General features: G+C 40.7%; 1 protein-coding gene across 7 annotated transcripts in view; it reads right to left on the bottom strand.

Annotated features, from left to right (window-relative positions):
• Positions 1-5111: 5111 nt before the first annotated feature.
• The window catches only part of SEMA6C (semaphorin 6C), a 464232-nt gene continuing 451387 nt past the window's right edge, over positions 5112-17956 (bottom strand). For all 7 annotated transcript variants that reach the window (XM_068253590.1, XM_068253592.1, XM_068253589.1 and 4 more), the window contains one exon: positions 5112-9589. In XM_068253590.1, the coding sequence (XP_068109691.1) occupies positions 8346-9589 (1244 nt within the window). In that variant the 3' untranslated portion in view covers positions 5112-8345. The remainder of the gene's footprint in view (positions 9590-17956) is intronic.

Raw genomic sequence — 17956 nt, 5'->3', positions numbered from 1 at the left:
TATTAAGGCTGACATAATTATTTGTTTTTAACCACTTAAGGACCACAGTCTTTTCGCCCCTTAAGGACCAGAGCCTTTTTTTCCATGCAGAACACTGCAGCTTTCACGGTTTATTGCTCAGTCATACAACCTACTATCCAAATGAATTTTACCTCCTTTTCTTGTCACTAATACAGCTTTCTTTTGGTGCTATTTGCGAGTTTTAGTTTTTATTATATTCATCAAAAAAGACATGAATTTTGTCAAAAAAATGATTTTTTTTTAACTTTCTGTGATAAAATTTGTCAAATAAAGTAACATTTCTGTATACATTTTTGTCCAAATTTATTGTGCTACATGTCTTTGATAAAAAAAAAAACCATTCAGTGTATATTTATTGGTTTGGGTAAAAGTTATAGCGTTTACAAACTATGGTGCCAAAAGTGAATTTTCCCATTTTGAAGCATCTCTGACTTTTCTGAGCACCTGTCAGGTTTCATAAGGGTGCTAAAATTCCAGGATAGTATAAATACCCCCCAAATGACCCCATTTTGGAAAGAAGACATCCCAAAGTATTCACTGAGAGGCATGGTGAGTTCATAGAAGATTTTATTTTTTGTCACAAGTTAGCGGAAAATGACACTGAGACAAAAAAAAAAAAGTTTCCATTTCTGTTAACTTGTGACCAAAAAAAATGAAATCTGCCACGGACTCACCATGCCCCTCTCTGAATACCTTGAAGTGTCTACTTTCCAAAATGGGGTCATTTGTGGGGTGTGTTTACTGTCCTGGCATTTTGGGGGGTGCTAAATTGTAAGCACCCCTGTAAAGCCTAAAGGTGCTCATTGGACTTTGGGCCTCTTAGCGCAATTAGGCTGCAAAAAAGTGCCACACATGTGGTATTGCCGCACTCAGGACAAGTAGTATAATGTGTTTTGGGGTGTATTTTAACACATACCCAAGCTGGGTGGGAGAAATGTCTCTGTAAATGACAAGGTTTTGATTTTTTTTACACACAATTGTCCATTTACAGAGAGATTTCTCCCACCCAGCATGGGTATGTGTAAAAATACACCCCAAAACACATTATACTACTTCTCCTGAGTACAGCGATATCACATGTGTGGCACTTTTTTGCACCCTGACTGCGCTAAGGGGCCCGAAGTCCAATGAGTGCCTTTAGGATTTCACAGGTCATTTTGAGACATTTGGTTTCAAGACTATTCCTCACGGTTTAGGGCCCCTAAAATGCCAGGACAGTATAGGAACCCCACAAATGACCCCATTGTAGAAAGAAGACACCCCAAGGTATTCCATTAGGAGTATGGCGAGTTCATAGAAGATTTTATTTTTTGTCACAAGTTAGTGGAAATTAACACTTTGTGAAAAGAAAAACAAAAATTAATTTCCGCTAACTTGTGACAAAAAATAAAATCTTCTATGAACTCGTCATACACCTAACAGAATACCTTGGGGTGTCTTCTTTCTAAAATGGGGTCACTTGTGGGGTTCCTATACTGCCCTGGCATTTTAGGGGCCCTAAACCGTGAGGAGTAGTCTTGAACCCAAATGTCTCAAAATGACCTGTGAAATCCTAAAGGTACTCTTTGGACTTTGGGCCCCTTAGCGCAGTTAGGCTGCAAAAAAGTGCCACACATGTGGTACTGCTGTACTCAGGAGAAGTAGTATAATGTGTTTTGTGGTGTATTTTTACATATACCCATGCTGGGTGGGAGAAATATCTCTGTAATGACAATTTTTTTATTTTTTTTTTTACACACAATTGTCCATTTACAGAGAGATTTCTCCCACCCAGCATGGGTATGTGTAAAAATACACCCCAAAACACATTATACTACTTCTCCTGAGTACGGCGAGACCACATGTGTGACACTTTTTTGCAGCCTAGGTGCGCTAAGGGGCCCAACGTCCTATTCACAGGTCATTTTGAGGCATTTGGTTTCTAGACTACTCCTCACGATTTAGGGCCCCTAAAATGCCAGGGCAGTATAGGAACCCCACAAGTGACCCCATTTTAGAAAGAAAACACCCCAAGGTATTCCGTTAGGTGTATGGTGAGTTCATAGAAGATTTTATTTTTTGTTGCAAGTTAGTGGAAAATGACACTTTGTGAAAAAAAAACAATAAAAATCAATTTCCGCTAACTTTAGACAAAAAATAAAATCTTCTATGAACTCGTCATACACCTAACGGAATACCTTGGGTTGTCTTTTTTCTAAAATGGGGTCACTTGTGGGGTTCCTATACTGCCCTGGCATTTTAGAGGCCCAAAATCGTGAGGAGTCTGGAAACTAAATGCTTCAAAATGACTGTTCAGGAGTATAAGCATCTGCAAATTTTGATGACAGGTGGTCTATGAGGGGGCGAATTTTGAGGAACCGGTCATAAGCAGGGTGGCCTCTTAGATGACAGGTTGTATTGGCACTGAAGTGCAGGAAGCGCAGGATGTTCTCAAATCGTGACCTGGACATGGCAGCAGAGAACATGGGCATGCGATTGATGGGTGTCTCAGGGGGTGATTACAGGGGAAAATAGATGCAATCAATGCACTTGGGTCTGGGGAGGTGATCGGAAGGGGGTCTGAGGGTGTGGCCGAGTGATCAGGAGCCCACACGGGGCAAATTAGGGCCTGATCTGATGGCTAGGTGTGCTAGGGGGTGACAGGAGGTGATTGATGGGTGTCTCAAGGTGTGATTAGAGGGGGGAATAGATGCAAGCAATGCACTGGCGAGGTGATCAGGGCTGGGGTCTGAGGGCATTCTGAGGGTGTGGGCGGGTGATTGGGTGCCCAAGGGGCAGAATAGGGTCTGATCTGATTGGTAGCAGTGACAGGGGGTGATTGATTGGTGATCAGTGGGTGATTATATGGCATAACAGATGTAAACAATGCACTTTGGAGGTGATCTGAGGGTGGGTCTGCAGGTGATCTGATGGTGTGGGTGGGTGATCAGATGCCCATAAGAGGCAGGTTAGGGTCTGATCTGATGGGTGGCAGTGACAGGTGGTGATGGGGTGAATGACAGGTGATAATAGATGTATACAGTACACAGGGGGGGAGGTCTGGGGGGGTCTGAGGGCATCCTGAGGGTGTTGGCGGATGACTGGGTGCCCTAGGGGCAGATAGGGGTCTGATCTGATGGGTAGCAGTGACAGGTGGTGACAGGCGGTGACTGATGGGCGATCAGTGGGTGATTAGATGGCAGAACAGATGTAAACAATGCACTTTGGAGGTGATCTGAGCGTGGGTCTGCGGGCGATACGATGGTGTGGGTGATCAGATGCCCGTAAGAGGCAGGTTAGGGTCTGATCTGATAGGTGGCAGTGACAGGTGGTGATTGACGGGTGATTACAAGGAAGGATAGATGTATACAGTACAGGGGGGGGGGGGTCTGGGGAGGATCTGAGAGTGTGGGGGGTGATCAGGAGCCCCCAGGGGGCAGTTTAGGACCTAATAAAAAAATAGCGTTGACAGATAGTGACAGGGAGTGATTGATGGGTGATTAGGGGGGTGATTGGGTGTAAACAAGGGTCTGAGGGGTGGGCAGGGGGGGGTCTCTGAGGGGTGCTGTGGGCGATCAGAGGGAAGGGGGGGCAGATCAGTGTGCTTGGGTGCTTACCTGCATGGCTGCAGCCTGCCCTGGTGGTCCCTCGATCACTGGGACCACCAGGGCAGGAGGCAGCCTGTATAATACGCTTTGTATACATTACAAAGCGTATTATACATTTGTATTGTGGCGATCCGGTAGCTAGTAACCCGCCGGCGCTTCCGAACGGCTGGCGGGTTACTGCGCAAGGGAGGGCGGAGCCTGTTGCCGGCGGCTGATCGCGTCATGGATGACGCGATCGCCGCATAACCACGCCCACCGCCGCCGATGGGCGTATTGCGGTCATTTAGGCCCAGCCCTTGCCGCCGCCCATCGGCTGTGGGCGGTCGGCAAGTGGTTAAAGAGACACTGAAGCGAAAAAAAAAATGATGATATCATGAATTGGTTGTGTAGTAGGGGTAATTACTAGAACATTGGAAGCAAAAAAAAATATTCTCATATTTTTAATTTCAGTTATACAGCTTTTTTTTTTAATAACATTGCATCATTCTCTAATATTTGCAGTTTACACATTACTCAGCATTCTACAGGCCCTAAAAGTTTTTACAGAACAGGCAGTGAACTTTTGACCTGTCCTGAACTGTTCCCTGCCAAAGAAAAACACAATACAGCAGAGATAACCTAATCAGAAGTCAGAGCTCTCTGCAACTTTCAAAGTCGCAGAGCTCAATGGCTATTTGAATAGATAACAACTGGAGTTTAACGCTTCCTGTACTGGAAACCAATATTAGACTTTTGTCTCTGCTCCTAATGCTTTATTTCTTAGCTGTACTACACAACCAATTCATTATATCATAATTTTTTTTTCTGCTTCAGTGTCTCTGAAGTACTCGAGGTGACATGTAACATGATGAGAAACATGTATGTACAGTGCAAAACATTAATAACCAGGCTGTTTTACTTGGTTTATCTTGCTGCCTGAAATCGTTAATTTTTAGGCATGAAGTGACAGCTTTTGTCTTGTTGGTAACTTGTTGGGAATATAGTAAACATCACTGAAAATCAAATTACAGCCATAAATGTTTCCCTAGCAGAATACAACTTCTGAGAGCAGAGGGAGATATAAAAAGGTCAATAGTGCATGTATTTTCATTCAGGAACACTTAATAGGCTGCCACTGAGCAGAAACAACAAAACACATAATGAGTGGGTTTTCATTCTCTATGGCCTCAATTCACAGAGCTTTATCAAACACTTTATCAAACGTTTGATAATTTTCCTCATGGGTAAAATCTAATTTTGAATTCACGAAGGTGTTATAGATTTATTGATCATTTCATCGATAAAACATTCGATAAATCTACAACACCTGAGTGAATTCAAAATGAGATTTTACCCATGAGGAAAATTATCAAACGTTTGATAAAGTGTTTGATAAAGCTCTGTGAATTGAGGCCCATGTGTGTGAAAAGTGGAGGTAGTATGAGCTTCAGACATTATATGCTGATTCTGACCCAGTCTACACCACTCTTTTCAGCATAAATAAAGTATCATACTAGTCAAACATTCAGATAAAGCAGAATTGGGTTTTTTATTTTTGAATTTTTATTACAAATTTTACATTCAATGTCTTTATAAAAATGCAGATGATGTCAGTCCTTAAAGGGAACCTAAACTGAGAAGGATATGGATTTTTCCTTTTAACATAATACCAGTTGCCTGACTCTCCTGCTTATCCTGTGTTGCCAATACTTTCAGCCACAGCCCCTGAACAAGCATGCAGATCAGGTGCTCTGACTGAAGTCAGACTGGATTAGCTGCATGCTTGTTTCAGGTGTGTGATTCAGCCCTACTTCAGCCAAAGGGATCAGGACTGCCAGGCAACTGGTATTGATTAAAAGGAAACATCCATATCCCTCTCAGTTTAGGTTCCCTTTAATGAGTAACACTAGGTTATTCACTCATGTGAGCTGCACAGCCTAAGGGTTCTGGAGGAAAGTGTTGCTTATAAAAGGGGAAATGAGCAAGGTCATAGACCGTTTTCAGAGTTAGGGGTTGATTCACAAAGCTTACTTATTTCTCACCTTAGCTGTAAGGAGAGTTAATGCATGAGAGAAACAAATAAGGAGTGATAAATCATGAGTTAAGTCAGTTAAAGCGGACCTGAACTCAGAGCATCCTCTCTGCTCTAAAAGATACGCAGCAACATAACCTTTAAACAAAAAACATTTCTTTGTTACACCTGAAACAAATCCTAAAATAGATCTGCACTGTTTCTACTTCCTGATTCAAGGAAGCAGACATATTGTTAACCTCCATTGCTTTCAAATGGCAATATCTGCCATCTCTGCCATAGACAGTCATGTGACACAGGGGGAGATCAGATTACAACTTGTGATTAGACACAAATGAGGGGGAATTAACCAGGCTAAACTCTCTAAATACATACAGGGTGCATTTCTCTCTGTGTTTCTTCGGTACTGTGCAATAGTTCAGGTCCACTTTAAGGAGAGACAAATCAGGAGTTAAGTTAGATAAGCAGAGATAAATCATGTGTTAATTCATTTAAGGAGAGATAAACTGTGAGTTATTAACTAAGGTAAGATAATTCAACAGAAAAGCTTTGTGAATCAGCCCTTTAGACAGCTACTTAGTTATTTATTTTATGGTACCCAGTATAACACTCATTTTACAGAGTACATCTCATCTGCTACTAAGGAAACTGGCATCTCATTATGTAGGACTGTCAAACACATTAACATGTTGCTAGTAGGGATTTCCTTGAGTATGTTTTTTTTTTAAGAGTTTGGCTTAGCAAACTGGACATGGTACCTGGTTTAAATGGGAACTCTTCAGATGTCTAGAGTCCCTCGGTACAAATCTCTCAAGCTGGACATGCTGAAAGCATGAAAAGTCCTTCTGTTTATCTGGCATCCAGCAATTTAAACATTATCTACCATGATCTCCATATGGTTGAGAGACTGTGTTTGATAAAACAACAGTATAGGTTGAAGCTTCACATGTCAAAAAGGTAGATATGAGAAGCAATTTACTAAATCAAAAATTAATGTATATTATTAAAGGTCACAGTAGCAACCAAATGATTTGGTTAGACTGTTTATTGTTATGGGACACTGATGCAGTTCTTGATATCTGTTATTTTCATGTTATCTGTGGCTGAAACAATATTTATTGCAATAATTAATACAATTTTTACTGTCAGAATTAGATAGCAAATCCTTGCAGTATTATATGTTACAACAGAATTAAAAAAATCCTGCATGTTATATACGGGATGTGAGTTTTTAAACATTTTGGTTAGTAAGGTGCAGCTTCCTACTAAAGGGGATGCTTGAGCATATTAAATGTGGGAAATGGGAGTGGGTGGTATTCAATATCTTGTGAGCATTTTATTATCGTTGAGAGACAAGCCAAAGCAAAGTAGCAGAACAGAAATTAACCAAGGCACCAGCACCTTATATTCTGTTATGGCCTTGGAAAAGCTAAGTCCTGATAGTGTATGCAATTGGAGAGCTAAGATGCTCCACAAGAGAAAAGCACCCTTTACAAATGGTGGACCCCTCAGTCACAAAAAATGATAGACTTGTGTTGCTACAATCTCACTGTTCATAATACTAGGTTGAAATAAGGCACACATGTACACAGACTATCCATTGAGCTAACTGGATTAAAAACAGGAGCAAATTCACAAGGCCCGGTACATCTCCATCTAGGCCTACTCAGTCTGATGGTGCGATCAAGGAGCAAGAGTTTGCTCCCACTGACTTTAAGCACATAGTGCTTATAGCTTGGCTGTTGTACATCACCCTAACATTAAACATACTTGTTGTTTTTAGCCAGTCATTGGTGATTTCAGAACAACCAATATGAGACAGGTTGCCATGATACTGATACGGTGTGATAATTATGATGCTGTGGTCACTTTTTTGTTACTTATGTGATTGCATGGGTCACACTACATATTTGCTCAGGTGCCCTCAGCCCACTATTTCTTCATGAATGTAAGTCTATACATTTTAGAATTAATAATATAGAATTGAGTCTCTTGCCCCTACACAGTAGGGTAAATAAACCTCCTTTTATATGGAGTTAGATTGTGAAATATATTTATATATCTTTCTATATATACACAGATGTATATATAAATTAATTTACATTTGCTCTATTCCTTTTGAGGTATCCATTCATGTCAACCAAGTTTGCCATAAAAATTGTGATGGCTAAATTCACGTTCTTTGTTTATGGTCTGCTTCGGCCCAGGGACACAGCTTAGTCCATCATATTGACCCATATTTTTGGAGATGCTGCTATGTGTATACCCTTTACAAAGTGCTATTAACCAACTAGAAGATAGGGCTTGTTCTCCAGTCTCCAGGCACATTATGGACTTCAGGCCCCTGGATACTAACATGTAAAAGAAACAGACTACCAGTAAAAGGCTTTCAAAGTCAATAGGTAGAATACTTTAGTGTTAAAAGCAGTCACCTGCCCTTGAAATGCATTCCATGGGTTGTTACTATCAAGCAACAAGGTAGTTCTGAAAGGTGTTGGTGGCTTAGACTGGTTTGTCTATAGCCCAACACTCGAAAGTCCTTTCACGCAACACTAGTATTTGCTGGAGATGACTTGATAGTAGATAGTTTTGAAGTACATTGTTGCGATCAAGGGAGATATCAGAACACCAAGGCAAAGTTCACAGCATTGTTTTTCACATTTAGTCAACTGAATTCAGAACTGTCCTAAGTGTCCTTTGGTCGGTAGAGCAGCCAATTAAGTGTCTTAATACTGAAACTGGTTTGCATCCTTTATGGGGGATGATGGAAGAAACACAGGGGCAGATGAAACTTCTGGTCTTAAGGATAAGGTCCTTTTCACCATGCCCCTCTGCATTGGGGTTTGCTCTGTGTAGCTATGCTGGCGAGAAAGATAGATGTTGTGGCTTTCCATTGGCACTGGGGTGCCTGTTGAATGCATTCTTGTGAGAAGAGGAGGTGGATGTTGTCTGGTTGGTTGTCCTAGGCTATGTTGCCTGGAAACCAATTGCCCTGGACCTATGTTTAACAGTTTGTGCCCAGAGGTCAGAGAATGTCTCTGAGATGGATGTCTAGATTGCTTTTCCAAGCACGTCTGAGGATTGACATCTGGTGGAATGTCCAATCTTCTAGGCAAACTGTCTCTTGGAAGTGTTGAGGAGCTATAATAGGGTGCACTTTCTGTGTCTGGGATTTGGGGTTGTACTCTGTTCATAAATGACATGGGTGAATGAGGGCTGATAGCTTGGGGACTAGTTGCCATCACACCAGACATCTTTCTTGGTGAGATGCCACCTTCTGGAAGATGTTTTAGAAGTTCATCTAGAGTGGTCACTTCGACTCCTTTGGGTAGGTAACACTGAGAGTGACGGATCAAAGCTCTATCAGAATTAACCATCTTCTTATCATCTGCATAGCTAATGAAAGGCTGTTCATAGCTGTGCATGCTGCTGGGGAGGACCAAGGTGCTAGGAAATTGAAACACTTGGGAATTGGAGACAGGGAAATGAAAAACTGGGCTCCTGCTTTGGATTTCTTTGGCATTATTACAGTTCTGATTTCTTTCCCACTGGTTTTTGAAAGCTTTGAGGTTCTTCATTGGCAGTTCTGGGGTGGACTCTGGAGTGGGAAGTCCTGATAGCTCAGGGTGTTCTTTTGATCCAGTTTTTGTTGCTTCCACTGGTTGCTCTTTCTCACCATGCAGTAGGGTGGTATAAAGCTTTGGAGATGTTGCTTCCATTCCTTCCTTTGACTGGTTGTCTAAAAGTCCATTCATCTTTGCCAGGCTCCTTAGGGAAAGAGGTCTTTGAAGATTGGTCTCTGGGTCCTTGCCCATGTGCTTGTTCTTCTGAAACATGTGGTTGCAGTAACAAGAAACAAAGAGGCCTGAGAAGATGGCACCCACCACAAAAGCTACAAAGACGCATCCAATTAGAAAAGTGAAATGAACAGTCTTCGTGACCTCTTTGCCTGCAACCTCTTGTCGTACACCTTAAGAAGAAAAAACATAACAAAAAGGTCATTATTATTTTTAAATTTCCTCATTGTTTTTACTACATATTTACAGAAACAAATACTATAAATTAATTATATTCAAGATACATTTCTATAAGATTCTAACCATTACCTAGTCCTACTCTGGACTATCTTGTACGATCATGATAGTCAGTATAAACTACCTTTTGAAAAAATACTTTCTTAATGCATTCAACTTACTGTATTAAAATCAATGTACGGTTCAGCCCTTTACCCATTTCACCCCACAGGCTTTTTTACCCATACTGCCAAAGTCATTTTCACCTTTCAGCTCTCCTCCCATTCATTTGGCCATAACTGCTTATCATACCTAAATAATCTATATCTTGTTTTTTTTTTTTTTCAGTAGTTACTTATTTTTCGATGCATTTTAGGGAAAAATCTATTAAAAATGAAAAAATACATTATTTCTCCAGTTCCATCCCCATATAGTTTTAAAATGAACAATGTTACTATAGTTAAAACACACATTTTACTTGTCCATTTTGTTGCGGCTATCACAACATTTAAATTATGTTCCTAGTACAATAGATGGCGACAATACATTATTTGGAAATGAAGGTGTATTTTTTCTGTTTTGTGCTTTTGTACCCTATCAATAATTACAAGCCCTTATATGCTACAATAACAGTAATATACACACATGACATACATATTAAAAAAGCTGAGTTCAATATATATATATATATATATATATATATACTTATATATATTTATATATATATATGTATATATATATATATATATATATATACACATTTTTATTTAAACTGTTTGGAAACTATGGGGGAAAGGGGGAATAAAAGGAGTCATTTTTTTAAATGGATTTTTCTTTAAATTTTTCTTTTTGGCCACAAGACGGCTCTATACACTATTCTGGGTTACCAGGAAGTGTTTGATCATTTTTTATGCTACTTCTTACTTTCATTTTTATGAATGAACATGGCACCTGAGTCATTTTCATTTATTCCAAGGCACTTTGAATGGCTCAGGAAACACATGTTCCCGTTCATCAATCCCTGATGTGTAAATCCTGCCATCAACAAGCAGCAGGCCCGCACACCTGCCACTACTTAACAGGATGTACCAGTATGTCCTACTTGTGTTACAAAGAGTCAAACTGGACACATATGTACTTCCAGTTTGACTTAAGTAGTTAAAAAAAAGTTACAAATTCACATTTGTGAAAAACTGTATATACACTTTTTTACAGTAATATAGTTTGGTTGAAAAAAAGACATCCGTTCATCAAGTTCAACCAGGAGAATAAATAAGGAAAAATTAGGTACATTTCTGTCCTGCACCCTCACATTTTCCAGTTGATCCAAGAGAAGGAGGAGAATCCTAACAAGGCTTGGCCAATTAACCTTTAAAGGGAAAAAACCCTTCCTGGTCCCGACTCCCAGGTGGCAGCCAGATAAAATCAACTCTCCTGAAAATGGTCACATTGTTACATCAATGGTCATCGCACCATCTGTTCCATCATAAGTTCATATTGTAGGGCAATAGATTAAGTTCTTATAGTCATCATACATCCAGTTCCATAGCTGTTGTGATCTCGGGGTGATGACCCCATAAGATATTGATTGCATGTGTGTTGTTGGTAATGGTTGGGTTTGCGGGAGTGCAGGGGGGGATGAGGGTGCTGTCATTGTTGCGTGATTGAGTAACAAACATCCACACTTTTGAATTTATAATATTAGTGAGATGTAGATGTGTATAACTTGTGACTTACATTGAGGATCAATTGGGTCCAATTTGTAGGACATGTATGTGACTTTTAACTTCCTATTATGAACAATAAACCATTTGGCAGTTGATCAGCAAATACTGGTAGTGTGTGTTTTTTTTTCTTGAATACATGATGCCTAAAAGAATTGCTCATCAACCTTCATTTATTAAAAACAATGGTGCATGAGCCAGCCTGGGGCCCCGGGAACTCTCACTGCCCGGGGCCCCAGAACCAGCATCTAACACCATATGTGAGCGCAGCCAAAACCTTGGAGCTGCCACATCCAAGGCCTGTCTCCTACTGCTCTAAAACTTACCAAACACACAATTGGAGAATCTCACTCCCAAACAGTTCTCTGCTGCTTTATAAAGCCTGCAGGCTTCCCGGGGCCCCAGGCTGGCTCATGCACCATTGTTTTTAATTATTGTAGTATCCCATGCAGTTTAGTTAGGAGGGGGGCAGATGAGAGGGAATATCCTGCACGCTGGTGCCCCCTGCTGGTCATATAGCCATTGTCTATATGCAACTGAAGCCCTCTCCTACTAATTGGCTGACTTGCTCAGCTTTTGCTTGATTATCACTGCAAGCTAGGTGTATTATGTGTGCACTTTTCATTGGCTTATAAGCAGCCTGCAGGCTTTATAAAGCAGCAGAGAACTGTTTGGGAGTTAGGTTCTCCAATTGTGTGTTTGGTAAGCATCAACCTTCATTTGTGACATTTTTTCAGGCGACAGTATAGGAATGATTGCTGTGTAATCATGATTCTTGGCTGTCTGTGAGCAGCCTGCTCTATTCTACTGAGATCTAAAAGCAGAAGAACAATGGCATAGCTAATTAGTGATCCTGCATTACACATCACTAACAGTGATGCCAGAGCCATTGAGGGAAACCAGTTCTCAACTTGGATTCAATCTTACTGAGCAACAAAAATCGATGGTGTATTTATAGCTTTAACACGGTCTATACTGCCTATGCATATAACAGATGCCTCCCACTGCTAGTTGTCTGTTAAAAAACTCAAAGTCCTTCATACATTGGCCTCAATTCACTAAGCTTATCTCCTGTCTTCAATAACGTTTCTATAGTTATCACCATGGTGATGAGGCATGTCATATTCAGGAAACATTTTACCTCAGGCAAACCTAAAGTTAACTCTTCTGTCTTTAAGTTAACTCTTCAATCCTTAAAATAACTCCAGAATTCTAAAGTTAAAGACAGGCTGTTAAAGCGGTATCGTCACCATAAAAATCAAATTTCAACAGCAACTGGTCTGAGTGTATTAAGTGATAAAGATGCTAAGCCTGTATTCAAAACTTTCAAAACTTTTTCTGCTGTTATGATTTTGAGTTATCACATACTTAAGGAACACTGGCCCTTTAGTAGTCGTGCCAAAGAATTGCATGCTGGGGGTTATTTTTATCTATAATCTATTCCTCCTCTTCCCTTTTATTTCCCTGCCAGCTTCTTATCTGAAACCTAATCCCCTACTCACTTGTGTTTACAAGCAAGGCTGAGGCGACTCAGCGATTGGAGGAGACAAGAAAAAAAAGTAAAGGGCAGAAATGACATCACGAGTTAGCCTTAACTGTGGGCAAAAGACATGGCCCCCACCAGGAACAGAATTCTCGTCATTTACTATATAACATTCACTGAAATCAAAACGTGGACAGTATAATACATGTGTTATGTAAGTAGATCAAGTATTTATCTACTTATATATGTGTTTTTTTCCCTGGCATAGTATGGCTGATCCTACTGCTTTAATTAACTGCGTGTGAAAATAACTACAGAGAAGGTAACTTAAGGAATGAAGAGATAAGATAACTCTCTCACTGTGTGGTGGTAAGTTTTCTCTTGCCTTATCTCCAACATTATCTTAGTGAATTGAGGCCAATATCTGATATTTTAATAGATTAGAGGTTAGATGTGATGAAATACCCAGATAGCTCATGGTGACCCAGAACCACCTGGAAGGCATAAAGGGCTAAATTATGGCCATACATGGTACAATTTTTTCATTTTTTTTTTTCGATTAGATAATTTAGATCGATTATTCCATTAGATCGAACATAAAGATTTTTCTAACATGTCCCATCATTTATGGTTTTGTTTCAGTTACATTTTCTGGATTTTTTTTTTAATTGCCACCTAGAGAAGCACCAACCTTACTATATTTTTCCCATCAATAACATGGACGACATGACTTATTGTTAATGGTCTTCCCAGTAAAATACTGACCAGTTACGGTGACGGTGTAAACTCTCAGAGCTAACTCCAGAGCAGGCTCGGTCCATGGAGATAAATGACTGCTTTGTAGCAGGAAAGGGAAGTTGTTGATTTTGGTTTGCTGCGTTTGATTTTAGTTACATTTTTTGTTGATTTTTTTTATACTCAAAAAGCTAAATTAGGTCTTAAAGCTCTGTTATCCCACCCAGGCATATCAATTATGCCCAGGAAACTATGTTTATGGAGTTTTTAAGGTTAAAGAAAAACCGTGACCAAGAATTGAACTTCATCCCAATCAGTAGCCGATACCCCCTTTTACATGAGAAATCTATTCCTTTTCACAAACGGATCATCAGGGGGCCCTGTATGGCTGATATTGTGGTTAAAACCCTCCCACAGGAAACTGTGAGGTACATGGTCCTGGCAGTTTCATGTCTGTGAACCTTGTTGCATTGTGGGAAATAGCTGTTTACAGATGTTTCCAACCGCCAAAAAAGGAAGCAGCAGCTACTTCTAGTGACATCACCTGCCAGCAGTAAACATTTCACCATGTGATAAATGTCAGAATGTAAATGAAGGAGAGGAAAGATTTTACAATGGGCAAACACTGACTAAATCATTTATACATAATTATTGTAAAAATGAAGCAGTTTTTTATTACATTATTTTCACTGGAGTTCCTATTTGAGTGAAAAATGAATCGCTTTATAACAAGAACCTCAGACACTCTAAACAAAATAAAACACCCATATCCTTTCCATATTCTGGGTAGCATGGTGGTAGTTAGCACTCTCGCCTTGCATCATTGGGTTCCCAGTTCAAATCCCAGCCAGGACACTATCTGTGGGTTTTCTTTGGGCACCCCAGTTTCCTCCCACATTCGAAAAACATTCTGCTAAGTTAATTGGCTACCCCCTAAAATTGGCCCTAGACTACAATACATACACTGCATGATACATACATGGACATATGACCATGGTAGGGAGCTCCTCTGAGGGACAGTTAAGTGACAAGACAATGTACTCTGTCCAGCGCTGTGGAAGATGTTGGTGCTATAATAATAATAATATTTCTTCAATGTAAACTATATGTGTCTCTGATAAAGGCAATGCAGAGTGTTTTTCCCTAGTTTAGTTGTATTAGCATTAAAGATAATGGCCTTTATTCAATTCACTCTTTCTCCAAGGAAAACATTTTTAATCTCCTGCTTAAAGGGAACATAAGTGGGAGGTATATTCAGACTGACATTTATTCCCTTTTAAACAATACCATTTGCTGGCAGAAGTGCTGATCGCACTGGCATTAGTAGTCTCTGAATCACACTTGTGAGTGTGTTAGGGCCCGTTAGCGTCCGAGACTCGTAAATGCTCCCATTCAAGTGAATTGGGGCGTTTGTATCAGGTATCATTTACCGGCGTTTGTGCGAATACGGTGTTCCGATCCTGATTTTCCCCGTCGTTCCAGGTGACCCCGGACACTACATGCGGCATCCAGGGTCGATTACTGCCACGTCTTCGTGTCCCCCTACGGAGATGAAAAACGCAGATTGCGATAGGAAGCTGCTGAAAGCATGCGAAAGCCCCCAAAAGAAACGTGATGCTGTTTGAAGCCGGGCAGAAGCCAGTGTGAATCGGCCTCCGGCTGGCGGTGCAGCATGAGGAGGAGGACGGGGCAGGCCTAGTGAAAGGGGTCACCTCTAGCTATCTATCCTAGTGACTAACTGGGCTACCTATACTCGAGGGAGGGGGCTTCCTATACTGGGGGGACAACCTTAGTTGCCTATACTGGGGGATGGATGGCTACCTATACTGGTGAAAAACCTTAGCTACTTATACTTGGGGAAGGGGGCTATCATTTACTGGGGGAACAACATTGACTACCTATACTGGGGGAGGAAGGCTACCTATACTGGGGGCACAATCTTGGCTTGATAGTTAAGCAAGGACTGTACATTTCTTTAAGATACCACAACATTATTTTGCAGTTCAAAAAGAGAGTTCAACATTTTACCACTTCAGGACCATAGGCTTACACCCCTCTAGTGACCAAGCTATTTTTTACAATTCAGGCCACTGCAGCTTTAAGGGCTTGCTGCAGAGCCGTACAACTCAGCACACAAGTGATTCTGCCCCCCCCCCCTTTTCTGCCCACCAACCCCTTATCTCCCCCTTCCTACCCCTGCCAGCCCACGACAGCGATCGGCTGTCATAGGCAACAGCCTATGACAGCTGATCGCTCCTGAGCCTCCAGAGGTGACAGCCGAGTGACACGAGTGACCCCAATACAGCGCTGCCATAGATCGCAGCGCTGTATGATGTAAATAGATGGCGCGATCGCCGATGGGAGCTGAGCTACGTCATTCAAGCGGGGATGCGCACACAATCCCCTGCAATCTCCTCCCCCAGAACTTCATGCCAATTGGCGTTGAGTGGTCCTGGGGGAGCCAGGAGCGGGCAGCAAAAAGTTAATTTACACAAAATACAAAAACATTCCTTGTTTAAAAATAATCACTTCAATCGGTCAATTTTCATAAAGATCACAAATACAGATACAAAAAAAATCGACAATCACATCCTCATGAGATCAATAGTATTACAAATTTTGGCTTGGGGTAGAAAAAAATGATTTTCTAGACAATGAGTTTGTTTTGGGCGTATGCCCTTCATCAGTGCTTTAGCATAAAACTGAATTTGTTTCTCCTAGGAGTGATAGACAACCTCAAGGAGAGGCTTAGTTTAATACACAAAAATGAATGTGGTGGACCATCTGAGTCTACCAGATGAAATCCAGTGTATGTAAACTTTTGATCAGGGTCATTTGAGTACTTTGTGTAGTGATTTTGATTTAAAAAGAGTAAATACAGTTGTTTGACAATAAATGGCTTCAATCAACCACTAACCATGAGAAAGAAAATATTTTGTGTTATCCTTCATATTCTATGAACAATGGTTAAGGAATCATACATTCTGCCAGAGTATGTAAAATTATGAGCAAAACTGTACCTAATACTATTTGAGGGGCTCATCTGTCTACCTAATACTTCTAAGTGAGGGACTACTTAAAGAGAAAGCGTAACCAAGAATTGAACCCCCCCAAGAACTGAAATCCCAATCAGTAGCTGATTTTTACAATGAGCAAACACTGATAAATCATTTATACATAATTATTGTAAAAATGAAGCACTTTTTTTGGTACTTATCCGTTAGCCGGGCGCATCTGGCAGGTGGCGCTAATTACTATTCCCCCTCCAGGCCGACATGGATAGTAGGGAAAGATGTAACTTTGGTGGAGGTTTGTCGCCACCTGCCGGATGCGCCCGGCTAACGGATAAGTACCCTTTTTTTATTACATCTAGCTACCTAATACTACTATCTGAGGAGGGGATCATACATGGCTTCCTAATAATCGGGGGAACTGACAGGTTTACTTAATACCACTAACTGGCTGGGTGCACACCTGGCTACCTTATATTGATATCTAGGGGTTACTCAATTCTGTTATCTGGGGAACATGGCTTTATGTATATAGTGGAGACTTGGCTACTTAATTTGTGTATCTTGGTGCACCTGGCTCTTTAATTTGTTTATCCTGAGGCACCTGGCTACTTAATTATTTTATCTCGAAGCTTGTAACTAAATATTTTTATGGGGGGCATATGACTATTTGATTAATTATGTGGATGAATGTGACTACTTAAATGAGAACTGTTATCTCCTGAAACAATGTAGATACTGTACTCATTTAAGAGGAGGGAAGGCTGTGGATCCCTTAGAGCTTTGCCATTCCTCTGTGTCCCCTCGTTACTCCCTCCCCCCATTCCAGCTAATGTTGAACCTGGGTGTCAGCCGCAGCTCTGCCTCCTCCAGCAGCAAAATTCACGACCAAGAAAGTAATGGATTTTGTGGGGGAGAGGGCGGGGGGAGTTAGAGGGGGATGTAGTTAGATTACAGCACGGGGATGCAGCGTTTTAGTTAGGGCTATCCTGTTAAAGACATTTTTGAAATAAAAAGATGATTTTTATGAGACTTCAATGTCTCTTTAAAGCTGAATGAAACCCAGTATTTCTTCTTTTCTCTAATAGATGATTTACAGCATATATACAACCAGCATTTTTTTTGCGAGAACAGCATTCAAAGGGTTACACACAGGACTTAGAAGTTCCCTGCAAGCAAAGCTGGATGCATCCAAAGTGCAGATAATGTTATCTTGTATTTGATTGTATCAAGTGAGGAATGTAAATAAACACTTCTCTGACACTGCAGGCTCTGCTGAACAAAGTCAGACAACCAGAAAGCATTTCTGCTTATGTTAGAACATGAATAAAGCAGTTATAAATAAAATGCAAAGACAAAAAAAGTGTACTT

This window comes from Hyperolius riggenbachi, chromosome 9 (genome assembly GCF_040937935.1).
Source record: "Hyperolius riggenbachi isolate aHypRig1 chromosome 9, aHypRig1.pri, whole genome shotgun sequence".
Taxonomy (NCBI): Eukaryota; Metazoa; Chordata; class Amphibia; order Anura; family Hyperoliidae; genus Hyperolius; species Hyperolius riggenbachi.
The sequence above is the reverse complement of the archived record's forward strand: the minus strand, read 5'-3'. Positions and strand labels throughout refer to the sequence as shown.